The sequence below is a fragment of the Cavia porcellus genome, unplaced genomic scaffold, assembly GCF_034190915.1.
Source record: "Cavia porcellus strain 051 isolate PalLab524CR breed Dunkin Hartley unplaced genomic scaffold, mCavPor4.1 scaffold_26, whole genome shotgun sequence".
NCBI classification, from domain to species: Eukaryota; Metazoa; Chordata; class Mammalia; order Rodentia; family Caviidae; genus Cavia; species Cavia porcellus.
Window position 1 is genome coordinate 12,207,930 of NW_026947509.1, and position 24,634 is coordinate 12,232,563.

Consider the following 24,634-nt stretch of genomic DNA (forward strand, 5'->3'; position numbering starts at 1 on the left):
TACCAGACAAAAGTTAAAACCATCTCTCCTCCTATCTATCCCAGAAGTTACAAACACTACACGAATACATGCAGGTGTGTCTTTACACAAACATGCTTGTCTCCTTACACATAAATGGGATCTGATCAAACATATTGCTGTACAACAGGTGTTTCCGTTAATTTAAACAGTATCTTATGCATCCTTCCAATGTTATCTCGAATAGCTGCAGAATTCTATTAATGGCTAAACTATAGCACACCTGTATGGTTACATACCAAAAAATTCAGATCACTCAAGAGGTTTCTTCTACCGATGAAACATCCGTGTGTACACTTGGGTCCGTGGTATGTGTATCCATTCTCAAAATATGTGTATCCATTCTCAGATTAGTAGGTGAACAAAACTGTTATAGTTTAGAAACAGATGTCACCCAAAAGACCCATGAGCTCACTGGTCTTTGGGGAGCTGACTGGACTGTGGGATGTTACTGTGGGCTGCTGCTAAGAGGTAGGTTTGGCTACAGAGACCGATGGGTCACCGAGGATCATCTGGGGAGCTCCCAGGACCCTCCCTTTGCTCTCTGCTTCCTGCCTTCCATGACGTGCACACCTTTTCTCCACCAGGTCTTTCCACCAGGCCACCAACTCTACAAGAGCCAAAACTTCTCAACCACGAGCCAGAATAAATCTCTCTTCCTTGGAAGTTGTGCATGTTGGGTATTTTACCCCAGATCTGAAAAAAGTGACTAAGACAAAGGTCAAACTCATTCTCACAATAATATTAAGATAGTGATTGCGTTTTTCAGCCCCATGACATTTGCGCTGATAGTCTAAAAACAGTGTCAGGAAAACCACCGACCTATTTGCAGGAATCAGAGCAGCAGCACCACTACACTTGCCAATAATCATTAAATCTCTTACTGACAGTCACTCCTATTAAAAAAAAAAAAAATCAATGCCAGATTCATTAATCCCAGCATGCAGGACGCTGAGGCAGTAGGCTCACCACAAGTTCAAGGTCAGCCTGAACTACACAGTGAGACTCTGTCTCAAAACAAACAAACAAAAAAGAACACCCTTAATGAAGCAGTAAAAAGCATTAGATGTACTAATATCAACCCCTGGGAATATGTCTTAAAAGTCCAAAAAACAAATTTATTCAGACTTGAATATCTGGCAGCTATTTTCTCAAAAACATAAAAGAGAGGGAGAGAGAGAAAGAGAGAGAGAGAACGAGTTTAATGCTTCACGAAAAACTCCAGGGGTATCATAGTTAGCAATAAAATTCAGCTGCCAAGTCACCTGCAAGCTTGACAGCAGTTTCCAATACTTTACTTTTTCCTTTAGAGATCTATAACCACCAAACATTTCTGAGTCAAAGTCTGCACAATTCAGGGAACCCACGTTTTTCAGATATCCGGTGCAAGACAGCTGGCCCCAAACCCCCAGGCTTGAGCTGTCTTCCTCCGGCCTCCAGAGCTGCTGGGACTACAGCACACACCCCTGTCCTGTTTCAAGTCAGGCATTAATATATAAAGGAGCACTACTCTTCTCAGGCTTCCTTTTGATTTAGAATTGTTTTTCATAAAAATGTTATTTTATGATAACTGTACTTATTTTCAATGTAATATAGTAACTTTCTAAAAATTTCTGGTATAGTAAATATTGATAGCTATAACTCACATAAGGAAAAGTTGTCTGAAGTCTTCAATAATTTTTAAGAAAAAAAAGAGGATTTCTAGGACCAAAATATCTAATAATCATTGATATATTTCCCTTATGTAGATATAAGATGTACTATATAAAAAATTTACTGAAAACAAAACTGCTAAGAAAACAAGTATTTCAGGTTACTCTTCAAAAAGTGTAAATCTGTACCCTTTTTGTTGCATACTACTTGCCTATACTAGGTGTAATCATTTTAATATTGACCTTAGAATTATCTTTCAGATGATATGATCGTCTATAATTACTCTATCTCTTAAATCTTATTCATTCATTCATTCATTCATTTTATTCAGTTTTGTTTTGTTTTTCTGAGCCTAGAGATTGAACCCAGGGTCTCTGTACTGAGCTACATGCCCAGCACTGCCCCCCTTTCTTAAAATTTTTTTGAGACAGCCTTGCTAAATCACTTGCTTGTCAAGGCTGGGCTCAAATTTGCAACTCTCTGGCCTCAGTCTCCCAGAGTGCTGGGATTACAAGTGTGCACCACCACGATATGGCCTGTTCAGTTTACTTATTAAGCCTATATATGTCAGGCATGGTCTTACACGCTAAAAATATGCATACTGAAGCAGTCTCTAAATCACAGTTTGTCAAGGAACCAGAAAGAAAGGCAGCAAAAAAGAGTTAAATATAGCATGGGGGAGAATTCTTATTTTTATTTTTTTGTTGTAAATTTAGAGGCATGATTCAAACTGGTGACTTCTCAGAACTATCCACCCCTTCATAATTAGATGCTCCACAGCCTTAAAAAATCTGACAGTGGGACTGGGGTGCACTGGAACACACACATAGCATGCATGAGGCTCTGGGTTTAATCCTAGCACCGAAGCAACAACTGTACTGTGACCCCACAGGAAGGAAGTCACATCCCAGGGCGCGTTCCTGTATTAATGCTGGGTCCTGGCCCTCACTTCTTCAACCACAGACTCAAAGTTTCTTAAAGAACACGGGCTAAGTCATCAAATCCCCAGTGCCAGGTTTTTAAATGCTTTTTGAATTAAACATCCTATATAAATTTCTACACATTTAACAGCTGGACTTAAACTCATCAAAGACAACACCTTTAATGAGATTTCTGGCATGGAGCCACACTTGCTAGGCAGAAGAGCGTCACAGCAGTGCCAGCAGTTGTACTGGAAAGAGTAGCTACAACGTTAAACAGGAAAGGCACTGAGAAAGACGCAAAGGACAGTCACTGTGAACAGAAGACAACAGGCAGGCGAAGGGCCACAGCCCCGCAGCACAAAGACCAATGCAAAGTCATGGACTCGCCTGTACTCCTTAGGAGAGGAAGGATACAGAGATAAGTAGGCCAGCGTCAGCCAGGGAGAAGGGTCCACACAGCAATGCACAGGGAGCAACTCAGGAGACTTACTAACTACCACACAGGATCGACTTCCAAGGGAGAGAACTTAAGGAGCTGGGGATGGAGAGGGCAGAGCAGGCAAGTACGTGAAGCAAGTGCCTCCTCTCCCAGGTGGATCTGAGCTCTCAACAAGGACCGGGTGGCTGCAGCCCACAGGGCAAGAGAAGCTAACTGGGGTTCCCCAACCACAGCTGTCTACACAAGGCAAAACTCAGAGAACAAGGAACCCCGACTGGGACTGGCAAGGGGGAACTCTCAGCTGGGTGCCTGCAGGCCCAGGCTGGAAGACAGTAAGCCACAGACATGAATCAACCACAAAGTCTGGTAGAAGTGAACACCACCCACACCCCCAGGCAGCGCATCCAAATCCGACTCCCTGCAGACTCCTCCATCACCCTCTCCTCACTAAACTCACCACGCCGACTGACCACGAGAGGAAGGCCACCAAGCAATGCAGGGAAGACCTGGCACTAAAATAAATCAGTAACTGGCACAGCCTCTAACTTCGCCCCCCACAAGAGGCAACTGGGCTCCTTAAAGAAATGGAAGATTGCAGGGATCAAGGAGAATGAATTCAAGATGAGCCCTGAACATCTGGTTATGTCTCAAAATAACACCAAAGCAAAAAGAAAGAAGAATACAGGATCAAGTTACCAGACACAAAAGTCAGCTTTAAAAAGTAGGTCAAATGAAACAATTTGAGCACCAAAATGAATGAATTCTACGCTAACAGGGATATAAATGGACTTATGAGTCCCAATCACTAAGGAACAGATAGACAAATTCAAGGACGCTGACAAATAGACACAGATGCACACAGGCACTGATACACACAGACACTGAGACGAGCAAACAGGTGCACAAAGATGAGAGCAACAAAGATACACAGACACGGGAGAAGGGAGGCTCCCCGCAGCTTTGGAAGGGTTCGGGGTAACCACTGGAAAGTCGTTACTTTATAACCTTCACATAAACACTACCTCACACAAGTATCCTCAACGGAGGCCCAATTTCGGGGGCAATTTTGTAAAAGAGCATGACATTTTCCTATCTTGGAAGTTGCTGTTCAGGGGCTATTTCCCAGCAAACTACAAAGGTACACACACACACACACACACACACACACACACACACACGTGCACAGGTGCACACACATGCTTGCATTAAGAGGTGTGGGGCAGTCTAAAAAATGCTTCACCAAAGCTCTCAGATTCCAATCTCCAGAACCTATTTATATGGAAAAAGTCTTCACAAATATGATTAAAGAGCTTAATATGGGCAACGATCCTGGATTACCATGGCAGGCATTGAATACCACCACACACATCCCACTAAGAAGGGTGGAGACAATACAGGGGAGGGAACATGCAGACAGAGCAGAAGGGTACCTGAAAAGGAGGGCTTTGAAGGCTGGGGTGATGCCACTACAAGCCAAGAAATGAGGGCTGCCACTAGACCACAGGACCACAGGATCACGGCTCTGCTAACAAGCTGATATCAGCCCAATGAGGCAGATTTCTGATCTCTGGCCTCAAGAAAGGTAAGAAAATGAGTTTCTGATCATCTTTAGTTTCAAGCTACCAAGTATGTGATAATTTGTCGCAACAGCCACAGCAAACCAATGCACAGGGGAAGAGCTACACAGTGTCTTAAACCACTGACACAAATTCCTCTCTCCCTGAAGGGCAGAAGGATGTCATGTGCTTTTCAGCTGTGATAACCTGAGGACCCGCTAGTAGTTCTAGGAAGAATTCACAACCTGAAACTGACCTCGAGGGAGCATCAGAGAACCTAACGTGAAAATCAAGAAATGGAGGGCAGATCTGGTGCTAAAATACAATAAATTAGTAGCTGGTATCACCTCTAGCCTCACTTCCCACAAAGAGCAACTTAACTCCCTCCACAAATGATGGACAGGGAAACAGGAGAATGTATTCTTCCAAAATGATGACATTATGAAACACACACACACACACAAAGGCTCCAGATTAAAGGGGATTAAAAAGATGCAACAACCAAATGAAATACCAACTCTAGAATGGAGATGCTGCATGGCACAGAGGGGGAAAGCACATTATCAGGGCAAGCAACAACACTGTAATAGAGAGGGCCGACTGGATCACGGTATTGTACCAATGTTACACTCACTCAAATTAACAACTAAATTCTGTTGCCATTATTGAAAATTCACATGAAATGGTTAGAAGGAAAAGGCCACTTTCCTGTGGCTCAGGGAAAATTATGTGCATGCATTTTATGTATGTGTGTGTGAAAAGAGACAGCAGCAAGTGACAAAGCCAAAGGGATGAAAACTCAGTAACAGGTAAATTCGTTTATGCAGACACTGGTGTCCTTGGACTATTCTTCAGTATGTTTGCTTCCCTATATAGTGGCATTTAACCCAGGGCCCCAGGAGTGCCAAGCATCTACTCTACCACAGAGCTACATCCCCAGCCCTTTGTTTCTAATTTGAAACAGGGTCTTGCTACACAGCTTAGGCTGGCCTAAAACTCACGATACTCCTGCCTCAGTCTCTTGAGCAGCTAGATTACAGATGTGTGCCACAACACTCAGCCATACACTACTCTTATTCTAGCAACTTTCTGTAAGTCTGAAATACGCTCACATCCTCAGCCTATCTTGGTGTTATCATAACATTACAACTGGTTTCTCACAAAACATGTGATGAGAAAAAGAGGCACGTTTTAAGGGGAGAGGGACCAGCATGCTAGATACAAGTTTCAGGTGTTCACAACCCAACCCTGAACACAACATGCTATCCCTCCTGCCACATGCAACTAGTCATACATCTCGCCATGGCTCACCGTGAGGTTAAATTCACTAAGGATGTGATACCAGGAGGCAGGGACATTTGGGGACATCTTGGAACCTGGACACCAAAGGCCTCTCTGTGGATTCACAGGTGCAAGATACACTCACCCTCCTCCTAGAGTTCTTGAAGTCTCGTTCCATCACAGCCAACAGCCTGAAATCCAGAATCTCACCATCTGCATCAGGTCCAGTACTGAAGGAGGCTGCTCAGCTGTACTCTTTAAAGATAGTTCCTAAGCCTTCCTCCCAAAAAACTGCGCTTTCTACACTCAGTATGCAACAGTGGGACAGGCAAAGGAAAACTGATACAGACCTTCCTAGGCAAAGGCAGGGGAAACAGGAGACAGGATGATCCAGATGGTCTATCGGGATTTCACGACCCAGCAAGGCACATGTTACAAGCTCTGAGATTAAGCGTGGGAAAACTCCACAAGGCCCTGGCTCTGTCTTCTGGGCAATGGATTCTGCCCTCAGAGTCACAACTCCTTTCCAAAGAAAGGGGGCGGGGTTCACGGCTGAGCAGCTGTACACATCCACGATCCCTGTTATTGGGAGGCTCTGTAAGACATAGCCTTCATCTCCTTAGAGCATATTTTGCCTAAAGAAATCTTTCCAAGCTCTAAAAAGACTTTTGTTCACAGTGGGCTTCACTGTTAAGAGTATGTTTGCCTGGTGGTGTCCTGGATTTGTTATTTGTGCAGAAATCATTTTTTTTTTCTACTGCTGCTTGTTACCTGGGAAAACAGCCTTTTCAAAATAAGTCTTAGACCTTTTCTGTTTAATAATCCACCTCTAGTTTTTCTCTCTCCTCTCACATTTTACCACAAGCAACAAGAAGGAATCACACCACATTTTAACAACACTGGTTGGAAATTTTCTTGGCTAGGTGACCCAATTCATCTGGTACATTTTGTGCTTCCCACAGAACTGTAGGCAACAGTGTTGCTAAGCTTTCTGCATCTATACAAGGATACTCCGTTTTGCTGGTTTCCAGTAACATCTACCTAACTTTGATGCAAATCCTCACTTAGAGTCTTGATCCCTCTCTTCACACTTCAGGTGCTCACACACACGGCACCAAGCCCATAGCTCTTTCCAAAACACCCTACATCCGTGGGTTTCACTAAGGAAGCACCTCGATTCCAGGTGAAAAGAGGAGTCTATTGAGTAGTTATTGCTGTTCAACCACTGGCCAGAACAGTCACCTGTGATAGCAGGTTTTACTCGAGGGTCAGGAAGCCGCAGATGCCTTCACTGGTGGCTCTAGCTCAGGGCACCTCAGGTGGCTGCAAATATCTGCCAGCCTGGACGGTGGCCGCAGGATGAGGCAGGGTGCACATGCAGTGGCTGCTAGCTGGAGGCATCTGTGTTGTCCCCCTGTGGACCTGTTCACAGGCTGCCAGTGCCCCTACAAACAGGAAGCTGGCATCCCTTGGGGCAAGGTGAGAGAGAGAAAAACACCCTCAGCAGAGAAGTCACAGGCATTAGGGAGCAAATCTTCCAAATGACAGACCATGGCTTTTGCTGTGGGTCACACTGTCCACCCTGGTACCATCTGGGACAGGAAGACAAAAAGATGCAGATGCCAGAAGACAAGAGTCCCAAATAAAACCACCCTGGAGGCTTGCTACCATGAAGCCACAACCTGAAAAGTCAGTGAACTAACATTCATTAAATCAACTCAATAAACTAATTTGACTTAATGATGTAATATAAGGAAGAATATTTCATTTAAACATTTTTCTTATTTTGGCACAGTAGTTGTCATAATTAAGCCCTAGAGAACAATATGTAATTATGGTACACCATCCAACTTTGTAATGAACACTTCATTTGCATAACCATAATAATGTAAATGATGTTTATTAAATTCCAGCTTTTAGAACCCCTATAAAGTTTCATTATAATTACTGAACATATTGATAAATATTAAAATGAGTACAGATTTCAAAATCTATGTGTTAAAAGAAGGCCGAGGGCTGGGGATTTAGCTCAGCGGCATAAGCGCCTGCCTTGCAAGGAGGCAGTTGTGAGTTCGATCCCTGGTACCGATTAAAAAACAAAAAAAGAAGGCCGAACAGTTTGAAGGAAGGACAAAAAGGCCATCAGAATCTTCTTACAAAACCCAATGATATTATCCTCAACTACAGAAAAAAAAAATAGTACCTTTAACTATGGAATGAAAAATAGCAATGTAGTCAATACAGAAACTAAAAATATTATGCAATAAATACTGCAGAACAAGGTAAGAAAGAAATCCACAAACATCAGAGTACCAAATAAACAAACAAAAAGTCATTACATGAAGAAAGAATAATATAAACTTAACTTTACAAATATGGAAATAAGCAGGTCAAAAACAAAAAAAGAAACAATTAAAATTCAGTTATTTCAACAAGCAAAACTGAATGAGAGGCTAGGCAATGTGGGGAAACATTTTTATTGCACATTTTATACTACCTTTGCTGTGGGTTTTGGTTTTATTTTTCTTAGTGATATTCCTGCATTACATTAACTATTATTAATAATTAATAAAAAGGATGTTAGTGTTAGAACAGTTAAAAACAATGAGACAAGTATTATAAAAACATGCATACCCTTTAAATACACAATTCTGTTCCCAATAATTTATTCTAATTAAGGAGCTTTATATCACATAAGAATATATAAAAGATATTAACTGTGGCATTGACTATAAAATAAAAACAGTAGTATAAAAACTGGAACCCTATCAATCTTTTAAAATTAACAATGCAAATCCTTTTATTGACACAAAAAAACCCATAATAACATTCTTTTATATAAAGAGGTTATAAAATCATACCTAGCAATCCATTTTTGAGGCTTTAAATATGGGGAAGGAGATATACACATACCCACATGAAAAAAAGTACCATGCACACTCAGTGTAGAATAATACACTGAAATAGTATACTACCCAGGATTAAGGTTGAATTTTCATTTGCTTTTTAAGTATTTTTCTGTATCATTTATTTGCATTTGCCACTTCTATAATCTAAAACAATTATCTACCTTAAAAATGTGTATATACTTTGCAATTTCACATGCAGAAATTTCAAAAAAGATGAAATTTCTGTCCACATAAGAATATTCATGGTAGAGTTATAGAGAAAGAAAAAAAATAATACTTTATACCTTATAGTCTGAAGTCCAGCTGGGACAGAAACCCACTCCCAGCTCTCTAAGTTGAATAATGCCTCCCTTAGGTACATAATTTTCTTGCTGGTGTACTAAGACTGAGACTGCCCAAGGATCATAAACAATACTATAGGCCAATGCCAAAGAATAAGGGGCAGGGCCAAATAGGCAGCAACTTCTCATCCCCAATAAGTTGAAGAGGTAGAATCTCACAACAAACTCAAAACCCAAAAGCCAGCTATACCTGGGAGACACTTCTGAGAAGTAGTCATTTTCTAAGGGATCTAAATAATAGCAATAAAGCTACTCTCCATAAGCAATTTATAATCATCAACCCAGAAATTTAAATAAATAAACAGATAAGACACTTAAGCAAGATGCAACTCCAGACTTCCAGATCACCAAAGGCAAATCCAGAGGGAAACAAGGTAGAACAATTCAAAAACCACCCAGCTGGACTCTCTAAAGTAGTACACTGCAAATGGATGAGACTCTAGGAAAATTCAACTCAGAAATATTTTCTCAGATAACTACAGAGATGGTAACCACAATGACAGACATGGTTAGTGACACGAGAGTAAATACAGATAAAAAAAATTGAGATGCTTAAGAAACTGATGAAAATCATGAATGCCCAACACAGAAAGAAATTGGCATCCATGAAACAAATTCAAAGGTATGCAGGAGATTAAAAACTCCAGAATGAGCCCATGTGATGACATAATTCAGATATAGAAAACAAGATTGTGGTTAGTGATCATTAAAAGAAAGATTCCTTAAAAATAGCAAACAACCATGAGAAATCAACTCAGCAGCTGCTAGATGATACAAAGAAGAATAATATAAGATTGCTCAGAGTCAATAAAAAAGCAGGAGATAGCACAAATGACATTTTTTAAAAACCTGGTCAGCCAGGCATGGTGATGCACACCTGTAATGCCAGCACCAGAGGGCTGAGACAGAAGTATCATTGCAAGTTCGAGACCAGCCTAGGCTACAAAGTGAGCACAAGGTCATCCTAAACTGCATAATGAGACCCTGTCTCAAAAGACAAAATGAAATGAAATAAAAATAAAATAAACCTGTTCAGAGAAATAATGGGAGAAAACTTTCCAAGCAGGGAAAAAGAATTTGATTATACATATAAGTCAGGCATACAGAACTCTAATAAGCCATGATCAAAAAATAAATAAATAAAAATCTATACCAAGGCATATAATAGTCAAGATTCCAGAAATTAAGAACAAGAAAAGAATATTAAAACCTTTTAGAGAAAAGAAACAAATTACCTATAAAGAAAAATCTATCAGAACCATGGCAGACTTCTCAACACAAATCCTCAAGTCTAAGAGCGTTTGGAGCTCAACTCCTAAAAGAAAACAACCTCCAAGTCAGACTGATGTACCCTGAAAAACTATCTTTTGGCAATGCATGGTGATGCATACCTGTAATCCCAGCACGCTGAAAGCTGAAGCACGAGGATTGCTGAGTTTGAAGCCAGTCTGGGCTACACAGTGAGTTCAAGGCCAACCTAAACTACATAGCAAAACATTGTCTTTTAAAAAAAAAAAAGACTATCTTTCTAAATTGATGTACAGAGCTGGGGATATAGCTCAGTAGTACAAGAGCCTACCTGGCAAGTGCAAGGTCCTGAGTTCAATTCCCAGTACAAAAGAAAAAAAAAAAACTGATGGACAAATAAAATCTCTCCATGAGAAAGAACACCTGAAGAAATTCATGACCACCAAATCACCACTCCAAAATGTTCTGAAGCACATTCAAGAATGAGATAACAAAGACGACAATTTCATGAAACTCAACTGAATAAACCAACGAGGCAAGGCAAGTAATTAAATAATGAGGGGGAAAAAAGGGGAATCTACAACACGAATATAACATGACAAGGAAAAGTCAATATATGCCAGTTAAAACCATCAATTTACATGATCTCAATTCACCAAACAAAAGAAACAGACAGCAGAATGGATAAAAAAGATCCAACAATAAGCTACATACAAGAAATACATTTAATTCAAAAAAAGAAATTCACAGACTGAAAGTCAAAGGATGGAAAACAATACTCCACATGACAGGAACCCAGAAAAAAGAAAGGATAGCAATTCTATTTGCAGACAAAGTGAACTTCAAATCAAGACTGATTAAGAGAGATAAAGAAGGTCAGTACATCCTCATAAAGGAACAATCCAAGAGGAAGAGATAAGAATCACAAATTATATGCACCAAATACCAGCACATCCAACTATAGAAAACAAATATTAACACAGGAAAAATCAAGTAAGTACTAACATAATTGTAATGGGGAACCTCAATACACCACTGTCACAATCAGATAGATCAAGAAGACAAAAAAATCAACAAAGGAACATTAGAATTGAAATAAACTTCTGAACAAATGGACTTAGTAGATGTCTATACAATGTTTCACTCCACAACATCAGAATACACATTCTTCTCAGTTACAAATGGGACATTCTCCAAAATAAACCACATATGAATTCACGGAACATGCTATCAGACCATAGTACAATGAAATTGGAAATCAATAACAAAACATCGTATACAAATGGAAATTAAATACACCATGCTCCACAAGCAATGGGTCACAGATGAAATTAGTTTCTACCATTAAACAATAATGACAATACTAAATACCAGAACACATGGGACACAATGAAAGCTGTCCTGTGAAATTTACAGCAGTGAATTCCTGTTTCAGAAAAACAGTGAGCCTAACATTGAACCTAATGCTGAGTCTCAAGCTTCTATAAAAAGAAGAGCAAGTCAAGGCCAAACCTCATACAAGGGAGGAAATTATAAAGATCAGAGCAGAAACTAACATAACTAAGACTAAGAAAACAATTCAAAGAATCAATGGACCAAAGAATTGGTTCTTTGAAACATGAAATAAAATTAACAAACCCGTAGCCAAATTTACCAAAAAAAACACAAGACTCAAATTTATGCAATTAGAAATGAAAAGGATGTAGTCACACCAATGCTGCAGAAATGCAGATCATCAATACCTCACCCAAGAACTCTAATAAGATAGACAACTCTAATACTCTAATAAGATAGACAACACAGAAGAAACTGACAGATTCCTAGATACATATGAATTACCAAAGCTGAATCAAGAAGATATAAAAACTCTAAATAAAACAATATCAAAGAAATTGAAGATGTAATTAAATGCCAACCAACAAAGAAAAGCCCAGGCTGTGACGTGGATTTACTGCTGAATCCTACAAGAAATTTACAGAACAGAAAAAAAGAAAAGAAAAGAAAGAAAAAAGAAAGATTGAAAAGACCTAATGCCACTACCCCTCAGACTCTAATGAAACTGAAAAGGAAACAATACTCCCAAATTGATTCCTAGAAGCAAGTATTATCCTGATAGCAAAACCAGAGAAGGCCCAACCAAGAAAGAGAACTACAGGCCAAAATTCCTAATGGACATAGATGCAAAAATCCTCAATAACACACTAGCATACAGAATGCAACAAATCATCAAGAAGATTATATACCAGGACAAAGTGATTCATCCCAGGGATGCAGGGATGGTTCAACATATTCAAATCAGTAAATGGAATACAACCATTGTTGACTTCCTATTATTTTGTTTTGAAGTCCTGTTTCACTTTCATGTTTGTTGTTGTTTTGTTTTGGTTTTGGTTTTAGTTTTTTGGTAGTGCTAGGGATTGAACTCAGGGCCTCATACATACCAGGCAATCACTCTACCACGGAGCCATATCCTAGCCCCTTCATTGTTTTGTTTTGATTGGTTTTATCGTGTTTCATTGTTTGGTTTTATTCTCTATTAAATTAAACTAAGAAAAAATAATGCAATATACCATATTAACAGAGTCAATGACAAAAAAACATATGAACTTCTCAATAGATGTACAAAAAGCATCTGACAAAGTCCAACACCTATTCATAACAAAAACTCAACAGAGGGGTTCTGGGGATTTAGCTCAGCGGCATAAAAATAAGAAATAAAAAATAAACACTCTGCAGAGAATTAGAATAGATGGTCTTCATTTTAATCTGATAAAAAAAAACCCCATCTATGACAAACTAACAACCAACATCACACACTAACTGGACAAAAACTGAAAGGTTTCCATCTAAAACCAGGAACAAGACAAAGATGTCCACTCTCCTCACTCATAATCAATAGAGTTCTAGAAACATTATCCAGGACAATTACACAAGGGAAAGAAATAAAAGGAATAAAGACAGGAAAGGAAGAAGTTAAGTTATTATTATGTGCGGGTGATATGATAGGAGAAGATCCAAAAAAAATCCACCAAAAAACTGGTAGATTTACTAAGGAAATTCAGTAGCACACCTGAATACAAAGTCAACACTTAAAAATCAATTGCCATCTTGTACACAAACAACAAACTCACTGAGAGAGAAATCAGGAAAATAACACCTTTCAAAATAGCATCCAAAAAATGAAATACTTAGGACTCAATCTAATAAAGAAAGTAAGAGACTTCTCCATTGAAAACTCTATAAAAGAGATTGAAGAGATTATCAGAAAATAGACAAATATCCCTTATTCCTGAGTACGAAGAACTAATATAGTGAAAATGGTCAGACTGCCAAAATCATTATACAGATTTAATGCAGTACTGATTAAAATTCCAATATCATATCTCACAGAAGTAGATTTTTAAAATTCCTACAATTCATTTGGAACCAAAAGAGACTTAGACTGGCAAAGGCAATTCTGAGGCTAAAAGCCAAGGCAGAGGGCATCACAATCTCTGACTTTGAGACTGTAGTACAAAGCTACTGTCATAAAAGCAGCATGGTACTGGCAAAAAAAAAAAAAATAGACCCAAGGATCTATGGAACAGATTAGAAGACACAGAAACAACTCCAGACATACTCAGCCACATTATCTTTGACAAAAGAGCCAATCACCTTCACTGGAAAAAAAGATAAGTCTCTTTAATAAATGTTCTGGAACAGCAGGCTTTCCACATGTCAAAAATTAAAACTAGACCCATATTTCACCCTGCACTAAAGTAAAACTGAAATGGGTCAAACACCTAAATATTAAAACAGAAGCACGAAACCTGCTGAAGACAGAAATGGTACAACTCTTGAAGACATTGGTGCAGGCAAAGACTTTTTTGCCAGCTCTTCCTTAGATAAAGGATTACTATTTAGCATATATAAAAACTCTAGCATATATAAAAAGTGCCTGCCTGGCAAGTGTGAGGTCGTGAGTTCGATCCCCAATACAAAAAAAAAATTTTTTAAATGAAAAGATGAAGTAGAAATGGCAAGTAAATACATTACAAATGTCCAACATTACTGATCATTTGAGAGACGCAAATTAAAACAATGCTGAGATTCCATCTCATCCCAGAAAAAATTTTACCAAGAAATCAACCAGTAACAAATATTTGCGGGTCTATGGAGAAAAACGAACCATTTTCCACTGTTGGTGGGAGTGCAGACTAATGCAGTCATGGTGGAAATCAATGTGGAGACTCCTCAAAAAGCTAGGACTAAAGGTTTCATTTGACTGAGCTATTCTCCTTCTTAATATCTTCCTAAAAGAATTACAATACTACAGTGACACATATACAGCCATGTTTATAGCAGTACAGTTTGCATTAGCTAAATCTTGGAAACAACCTAAATGCCTATCAACCAATGAATGGAAAAAGATGTCGGCTGTGCCTACAGTGGAGTACTACTCTGTCATACAGAAGGACAGGCTTGAGACATTTCTAGGTAAGACCCTGTTTTTAAGTAAAATATAACAGACACACATGTTGCAATACTGCATTATTTTTCTAGTGTGAGAAATGGAACGTGTAAATAAGGACCAAAATGTATGCTACTGGGAAATGGGAAGAAAATGTTCAAGTGGAGAGAGGAACAAAGGAGGGAGGAGAGAGAAAGAAGGGAGGACCAAGAGAAAAAAATGAATAGAAGGAAATAAATGGACACAAAACTTGTAAATGAGAGGAAGAGGAATTAAAAAGGGAGGAGAGGAAAAAGGGGAATAACCGGAAGAAGCAAATTGTATCACGTACAGGTACAAATTCCCTATGATGAATGCTACTATGCATATCTAAAATGTACCAATAAAATAATAAATAAATTTTTAAAAGTAAGAAACAGGCTCAGGTATAGTTCAGCAGTAGAACACTTGTTTCCCATGTGGAAGGCCCTAGGCTCATCCCCAGAACTGCAAAACTAACCAAAGGACCCTGAGCAGCTTATAGGCAGAACCCAGGGCTCGGAGGGGTCTGCCACAAGGGCGACATGGGGGAGGCTGTCCCACAGTGAGACTCTTGGAGGTACCGGAAACCACCGCTGCTCCTGAGTAAGGGCAGTGTCAGGGAGAAGCCATGCGCTAGGTCCGTGCTGACAGGGCCAAGAAGTAAACACAAAACAAGCAAGTCTCATCATCCTGTGTCCCAGCCTCCCCTGCATGTCACCCTGCCAGACACTAACAGAAAACCACTGCACAGAAGAGACCAGGATTACAGAAGAGGGATCACAGCAGAAGTTTAACCTAGGACACAACAGATCCATTCATCAGTAAAAAACAGTAAAAATGACAAACAATGACCAGTTTGTGAACCCTAAGTAAGTATCAACCACTGCTAAATACTTATACACATTACCTATTTAGTCCGTATATTGTAGGCCCACTTTAAAGACAGAAAATATGGGCTAGAAAAGATCATTCCCTTGATGAAGACTAAACACACAGTAAGTAACAAAAGTAGAATTCGATTCTAGGTCCAGTGATTCCAAAATCTGTAGTCCTAACCCATTAAAACCAAGCCAAAGGCCCATCCAAAGGATTGAGGGGTAAGTAAATCATGATAAATCCCTACATTTACCACTAAAAAGCAGATTTTATTCACATAGGAAAATATTTCCCAAAAGTGAAATGTTTAAAAAAGACAGTAAATACAAGTTTTTAATTAACATGCATACAAATGAACCACACTAAGTAAAGTCTGCTAAGACATCATCCAAAACAGTACCGTTTTTGTCCTTGGGTGCTTTTTGATTGTTGCTATTATCATACTCTCTGTATGTTTTTCCCATATTTTCTACTTTTTCTATATTAAATATATAACTGAATCTCATCAAGTATATTATCTCATTTAACTGGCCTTAAAACATAGCAGAAACTTAACAATTGCAAACCAATAACATATTCAGAGTACCATGCCAAAGAATTAAGAATATGCAAGAATAACTCAATTTTTCTTCTTTTTTTATGAGTCAGGGTCTCATTATATAGTTCAGGTTGTCCTCAAACTCATAACTCTCCTGCTTCTGCTTTCCAAGGCTGGGATTGCAGGCATGTGGTATCAAGCCCACCTAAGAACCAAGTGAGTATCTTTTATTAGGTTCCTAAAGATCTCTCATTTGTTTGGCTGCAGGTGGAGTTGCTGTTTTATGGAAGGAAAGGTAATGTCTTCCGAATGAACAAAATCATTCCAAGAGTAAGGAAACACAACTGCAAGTGCTTACTGAATAATATGATCTAATCATAACAGGTAAAGAGGCTTTGAGCTTCGCAGAGTGGTATGTCAGGTTTTAGCCCACATTCACAAGCATAATTAGCTAATCATCACATTTTTCAGTAACAATTTCAAAATAATCACTTACCAAATACTATTCCTTTAGCAAAGGGAGGAAACAGTTCGGAATGACGGAATAAGTGTTTGTGAATTTGCCATAGCTCTTTGTGCAATTTCTTAAAATCACTGTATCTCTTCCATACAATTATCTAAAAAGAGACAAAAGATTAACAGTATGCTTCAGAGCAGAGTCATTTAGGTTCTGATAAATGACAAGAAGTTATCTTCTCATTAAAGTGTTCAAAATGTCAAGCGGTGCCAACCTATGTTCAACCAATAGGGTTAACCATCTGAAATTCACTAATACTTGCTTTAAAACCAGAAAGCATGAATTTTTCCTCATTCCATTCTGTTTTGACTTTTAAATTTTATTTTAAGTAAGTACAGTTTTATGCTTCCTGGGAAAATATTCAGCCTGGTACAAAGAACTTCTATACTACATAAACTGTCAATCTAAAAGCCAACTGCCCTTGTCGTAGGAAATTAATTCAATTTCCAACATGTATTCTTTCTCAAAAATAGCATGCTTATAAAAACAAAATAACTAATTTGAGTAATTTTTAAACACAAAGGACATACTCAACATTGGCCTAAAATGATAAATTGAGTAATACTGAAGAAGCAATGGCTGTGTAGCAAGTCATTAACAGGAACCGTCCTATTTCACAGTTTTTTCTTAAATCTCTAAGAAATAAGATCTCTGGGGATAAGGAATGCTGATCACAATATCATTAAAACTAGTGTAGTGCCAAAAACCAAAACAATACTTTAGGTAACATGTGAAAGTGAGTTTGCCTTCATTAGTCTGAATTATTTAATCTTACTCAGATTCAATTGGACAAAAGAAAACTTTGCAAAGAGAAAGCATTTAACACACAGCTTTAATATCACTGAGCCAGCCCTTCAGTCCCCACAAAACAGGATGAAACTCAGGCCGGGACATAGCTCAGCAGCGCAGCACCTGCCTGCAAGCATGAGGCCATGAGTTCAATTCGGGGAACCCAAAAAACAAAAGTAGGATAAAACTGAGTTTTGAACTGCTACTTTAGAGGCTGGGGATTTTTAGCTCAGCCTGTCTGGCAAGTGCTAGGTTGTAAGTCTGATCCCCGGAACCAAAAAAAATAAAAACAAACTGCTACTTTCCTTGTGAAAAGCTTACTCATTTCCCTTCTAAAGAATTCACAGTGGTGAGCCAGCTGGACTGTGGACCGGGAGAACCAAGAAAGAAGCTAAGCCCCTGCCGGTGAGCCAGCCAGCACAGGGCTAGGAAAGGAACCACAGCAGCCCCTGCCCTCACTCCCCACTCCATCTCCCACCCCGGGGCAACCAGCTGACTCGGAGGCGCCTACGGTCTGGCTGACTCTGAGGTCTAAAGCCCATAGTCTCGGCAGCTATTTAGAGGACAATGACATGTAATATAGTAAGTACTGCACAGTGACTGTTGTAGTATCACTGTTCTGATTTGTTTTATTGTTGTTTATTCCCTTTAAAATTAAATAAAAATAAATTTTGAAAAAAGAATTCGCAGTGTTTTCACATACACAGTATGATGCTAACAATTAAATATGGCAGGGCAGCTAAGTGATTTAAGAGATTCTTGCCAAAACCCACCGTGTTACATGAAACTCCGTACCCACATTTGTCATGCCACTGAGAAGTCTACCTTGGTCTTCCTTGCTTTTTATTGAGTTATAACCCTGGGAGAATAGCAGATTTAAAGCAGCTGCCTCCTCCTGAGGCTTCCCTTGATGTTAACTAAACAACACAAAGCCAGCACTCGCGGCCCTCCTCAGGGCAGGGCCCCAGCCTGTCGCAGAGGCTGAAGGAATGACACGCACGGGGCCTCCCTGCACACCCAACAGGTCAGCAACACCAAGCAGGGCGCACAGTGCTGAGGCCGGCGACGCCCGAGACCCCCTCTGCGGAACACGCCGCTGAAGGGAAGGAAGGAGTCAGCAGAGAAAGAAAATACAGGGAGCCCGGGATGAAGCGTCGACAAAGGAAGGTGCCGGAGGTGTCACTAGACACTCGGCTCTCGCTCCTGGCCAACGCGGCCGGGGAAGAGAATTCAGCTGGTTCGGAGGCACTTGGCAGGCACCTCACTGGACACGGGGCTGAGGAGTGGACAGCAGGGCACAGGCGAGGAGAGGAGGAGTGGAAATGGCCAGACAGAAATGCTGACACCAGAGACCAGGCAGGAGGAGCAGGAGATTACTAGGCGCACAGTGCCTGGCCACGCTACAGGCGACCACTGAGAAAAGGACACTCTCCTTGAGAATGAGGGGGCGAGACACGGCTGACAGCGAAGCAGCAGCCTGGTGCCCCGCAGAAGGGAAGAGCCGAATGCCGGCCGGCCGGCCAGCGCTGGGGAGCCGACGGGAGGCCCGGAGAGGGACGACAGCCATCACATGTTTGGCTTCTCAGCAGTTTCTAATTTTGATGCATGAACATAAGCCTGCCATGAGAAAAGAAGTATTTTACATACTTTAAAATACATCGAACTGCAGTAGCACTGCACTGTTCGGGGAAGGGAGGAACCGGGCAACAAATGAAAGTGATCTTACACAAGGAGAACAGCCCAGAACTGGGGTCACACAGGTGAAGGCCATCAGGACGTGCACAGGAGAGCATTCCTGAGACTTTCAGAGCGTGGAAACAAGTTTGCTGATAAAGTTTATATTCTGGTTAAGATCATTTTCAAATAGAGGATGACTCGAGAGGCAAAATTTAGCAATTTAACCACGACAATGATTAAAATGCCAGAGTACGATCAGTCAGAGCAAGAACCGAACCGCAGACACACGGGCCTGCGTGTCTTGGCCGGGCCTTTACTTACTCCCCACACACCCTTCATCCAGCCCAGGCTGCAGCCCTGACACGCCTGGAGCTCTGCCCCCATTATCAAATCCGCACTCCTCCGAAACCTTCAGGCGGAAAGCTGAGGAAAAGTACAATGCCAGTCCATCAGCAAGCACTGATGCTTATATGTGGACTACACAAAGTTCCAAAGACAGACGGAAAAACTGTTCGCAAAATGCCTGATATTTTCCTATTAGGAAAAAAAAAAAAAAAAAACATGTACTATCTATTACTTTATTGAACCAAACCTGCATAGACTTCTTATTCATTAAAGTCTCTCTGAGGGGGCTGGGGATTTAGCTCAGTGGCATAAGCACCTGCCTTGCAAGCAGGCAGTCATCAGTTCAATCCCATGTACTGAAAAAAAAAAGAAAAAGACAAAAAAAAAAAAAAAATGCAAATAAAGTCTCTCTGAGCCAGGCGTGGTGGCACATGGCCATAATCCTAGCACTCGGGAGGCTAAGGCAAGAGGATCGCTCATTGCAAATTCAGAAACAGCCGGGCCAGGGCTGTGGATTTAGTTCAATAGCACAGCAGTGACAAGCCTGAGGTCCTGAGTTCAATTCCCAGTTACCCACCCCACCCCACCCCTGCCAAAAAAAGACCAGCCTGGGCTACAAAGTGAGCTAACGGCCAGCATGAACCGCACAGTAAGACCCTATCTCAAAAACACATAAAATAAGTAAAGTCACTCTGAAGAAAATTTATCAAGGAAATGTTAATTTAATGATAACCATAGATAGACTACAAACAATAAGACTTTAATTTCTCATTAGAAATATTCTCTTAAATATTTTCACATACAATAACTACCTCCTTTTCAGATTATAAATAATGACATCAAAAATTTTTAGATCCTATCCTCATAGAGCATTTAAAACTTGCTGGACCATCTTTTCTAAAACATGCCACTACCATCCTACTTGCTTTTTATTGTTTCCCCTCTTTTCAAAACCCCCTTCACTCCTTTAATACATTTCTCTAAGTGTGCACTTATTTTCAGAAACCTATTTATGAAAAGACAAAATTTGGAGATTTCTGGTATGATACATACATAGAAAGCTCAGCTTGGGTCTTTTCCATCCCCAGTTTCACCAGTGAGATATGCTACCTCTCCCAAAGTCCGGCGGTCACCATGAGGAAGCTGGGGGAGGATGGAACACAGCTCTTCCTGCCATCCACAAGCGGCCCATGCTCCAGACCAGCGAGGGCAAATCTAAAGATGAGTGCCCGAACGCAACCCGAAACTCACGTACTCACCACAAAGTGAAAACACTGCAATTAAACCTGAACACTGAGGCTTTCGTTTAGGAAAAAACAACTCATACATTAACATCTTTTGTCTTAAAAACAAGTAACACACGAGCCATAGTTCTGCCACCACTGCTCCAGACCATCAAGGGAATGAAGCCAGCTGTACCGCTGCACAGTTACTCGTGTTTTTTTTAATAAAAATTTAGAGATTTTAAAATCTTTTTATGGAGAAGGCTAACCTGGGTAATTTTAATTTATTTACTCCATATTGATACTTTTTAGCATTCTTAAAAAAAAAAAAACATTGGTATCTGATTCGTGCCAAGATGTAATAAAACAAAAAGACCACAATTTCTCCAGTTTTAGAAAGAATACCAAATTATTGGTCCTATATTTAGTTAGAAGGACAGTACATCTACTACTGCTCAATGGTTCTTACAAAGCTTAACTATATTCTAAAGCAGTAAGTAAACTAGATAATGGAGAGCAAAAAGGAAAGGAAAGGAAATGGAAATAAAGTCTAAGTAGCCAATTCCCTTCCTAAGTGAAAATTCCACTGTTTAAATGGGATAAGTGAGAAATTTAAAAAGTATAGATATAGGTAATTTTAAAATTATTCCATAATTTAGGAAGCCAACTGGACAGGAGACCTTTTAAAACTTTTACACTATTTCTAACAAAGGACCATGCAATCATCTACCTAAAGGACACTTACAAGAGTTTTGTGATGAATGGTTCCCAACTGTTGTTATTATAAAAGAGCTTTCCCCAAGAAAGGATTAAGGAAATGGTAGAGAGCATGTTCATGGATGGGCTGTTTCAGGATTCCCCCTGGAAAAGCGGAACATCAAGCTACAAACCACAGCACAGCAATCAGACAGTGCATGCAAAGGCAACAGAATCCATTTTCAATTCTAACAGAAATTCTCAAAAGCAGAATACCCTGGTATTGACTAATTCAACAAAATTAACAGAAATCTAAAGAATAGTTCAAAATAATCAATTGATACTTAAGCAAAAGTTACTTTCATTAAACAATGCAAATAACACAGACATATAGAACCTTTTCTTCCAAAATAACAATATTCTCCCTATTGTGGGGGAAAGGAAGAGATCTTAAAACTCATGAGGAAAGTAATATGAAATCTTCTTTAAATGTGTCTCTTACTAAATCTTTTAATCACAAGACAAAAACAAATATCAGATCAGACACAATACCTTAAGGAATTATAAGGTAAAACATTTAAATATTTTCTAAACCAGAGGATCACACACTCAAATCAACTGGGACCAAATAATCAACTCAAATGCATGAATGGAGCCAGGTATGTAAAGGAGAGTGGGGTCTGGCTTAGCAGAGAAAAGCTCATACCCTCAGGGACACTCAAATCAATTGGGGAAGAATGGTAACAGGTTGCAGAATCAGCACTGAAAGTAACTGCTCAGCAAGCAATAAATCCCCAGTGTGTGTGTCCTTCTGGTCTTAGTGAGGATGAGCAGGGGTCAAATGAAAGTAAATCAAGAAACATTAAAGGAAGTCAGGACTCCTAAAACTGTGTGACAAGCACAAAGTAATTACAAATAGAGAATGCCACAGTTTTAAGCAACAACGTAACAGGCTGGCACCACCACTTCAAAGAGATGGAAAGGAAAAACTGCAAAGAGTATGCAAAAAGAATTACTTGAAAAAGTTAAAAAAGAAAAACCTACATCTAAAACAGATTCTCAAGATGTCAATATATCAATTCCAACATATAACTGGAAGTAGGTAGAGACCCATAATTTACCACTATAATCTTTAAAATTAATAGTAGTTACCAAATACTTCTACTGTATTAAACAAGCATCATGAACTTGAAATAAAGGTCCTCAATTAATAGAAACTCTTAACAGTATTACTTACCTGAACAATTATCAGAATTAAAAAGCACTATAATTCATCAAATTCTTATTTATATAATTTAATACCTACTTAGTAGGTCTGAAATAGGGGATTTAACTACTATTTTAGGAAGCTGAAGACAATCTTTATAAAAAGACTGACAAATAATTTAGGCAGTTTCCTCAATAAAGTATTTAAATTTTTGTCAAAAACAGAAAGTGAAATTTTCATATAGTTAAACATGTTACCTCCTGGACATCCTCTGGGTTTCTCCGTGAAACAACCTACAACAAAACACACACAGAAACATCTAATCATTATCAAAATTTAATATTTGATAAATACTTCATATTTGTATAGTTATTCAACATAAAAATTTTAATTTGCTTAAAAAATATTTATCACTAAAAAATTCAGTCATACGATAGCTTCACTACCTGAAATACTAAATTTAAAGAAAAAAAACAGGTAAAATTAAGTACACATGCATTATATTCATAAGAGAATCTCCCCGCCTTCATTCTAATTGTAATTCTAACAGGCTACCTACCCTCCTTCCTGGCTTAAGTATAAATCAGAAGCACAAAGAGGGGCTGGGGATTTAGCTCAGCGGCATAAACGCCTGCCTTGCAAGCAGGCAGTCGTGGGTTCGAACCCCGGTACTGATAAAAAGGAAAAAGACAAAAAAAAAAAAAAAGAACAGCTGCATTTAGGCAAAATATACAAGAGATCTCAATATATTATTTCTGATAACTGTATGTGAATCTGCAATTAGGTCTATAAAAATCTCAATTTAAGAAAAGGTAGCCACAATGCTCAACACACCAATATCCGTGACAGGTGATTGCTGGCCATCTAATAATGCAGAAATAAAATAAATAACAAAAAAATTAAATACAAACATTCAGAAACAAACAATTCTAGCAATACTCTTGAGCAAAGGCTGGGGGTATAGCTCAGTAGTCGAGTATGTGCTTACCACACACAAGTTCCCAGTTCAACACCCAGCACCAAAAATATGTGTGTGTGTGTGTGTGTGTGTGTGTGTGCATCCATCTAGAAGAGATGATTCTTTCAAACTTTCAAAAGTACAAAGGCCAAAAAGTCCAACATCACATGGAAAGACTGATTAAAAGACTTCAGGAAAGAAAAAAATAACATTATAAAGTGGGAAAACATCATATTAGATTAGTATATGAGGGGACTGGAGGTTTAGCTCAGTGGCATAAGCACCTGCCTTGCAAGCAGGCGGTCGTGAGTTCGATCCCGGGTACCGATAAAAATGAAAAAGACAAAAAAAAAAATTAGTATATGATACAAATCTATATTATATAATATCATCTATATAAGTGTAAAACTAATGAACCTGAGGCTACAATGCTGTATCCTGCTAACCTAGGCCAACAGATAAACCCATTAACATGACTGCCTATGTGTATATGCCCTATGTCCAAGTTGTCTATGACAGCCAAGAACAATATACAATACTACCACTGGGGCAAGAGCAAGTCTATGTTATTCTTGAAGTCCAAAATGATGACAAAATATAACCGATTTAAATTCAGGCAATCTTTGGTTCAAATTATGTTCCTGAAGTTAAGGCTTGATCCCATCTATAAAATGGGACTATACCACCTTCCTCACCTGGCTGTCCTGAACACCAATATAGTAACATAGAGAACTGTGTGAGAGTTTAACTCACCTAACAATTTCCTGTCATTTTGTTCTCCAATTTTCTTTTTCTTTTTGCTCTTTTTCCTTTTTACCAGTACCGGGGATCGAACTCACGACTGCCTGCTTGCAAGGCAGACGCTTATGCCACTGAGCTAAATCCCCAGTCCCCTTGTTCTCCAATTTCCAGGGTATACAAATTTGGTACACTCTCTTAGCAATTTTCATTAATTTAGAACAGGGCAAT

At 39.3% G+C, this 24,634-nt stretch overlaps 1 protein-coding gene across 5 annotated transcripts in view; it reads right to left on the reverse strand.

Annotated features, from left to right (window-relative positions):
- Positions 1-24,634, reverse strand: part of Rps6kc1 (ribosomal protein S6 kinase C1) — a 160,526-nt gene that overhangs the window by 121,917 nt on the left and 13,975 nt on the right. For 4 of the 5 annotated variants that reach the window (XM_013157504.3, XM_023567045.2, XM_063236734.1 and 1 more), the window contains exons 2-3: positions 22,965-23,000; positions 16,750-16,870 (exon numbers count right to left, since the gene is read on the reverse strand). In XM_013157504.3, coding sequence (XP_013012958.1) covers positions 16,750-16,870; positions 22,965-23,000 — 157 coding nt within the window. The remainder of the gene's footprint in view (positions 1-16,749; positions 16,871-22,964; positions 23,001-24,634) is intronic. The other variant, XM_063236735.1, reaches the window with a different exon arrangement.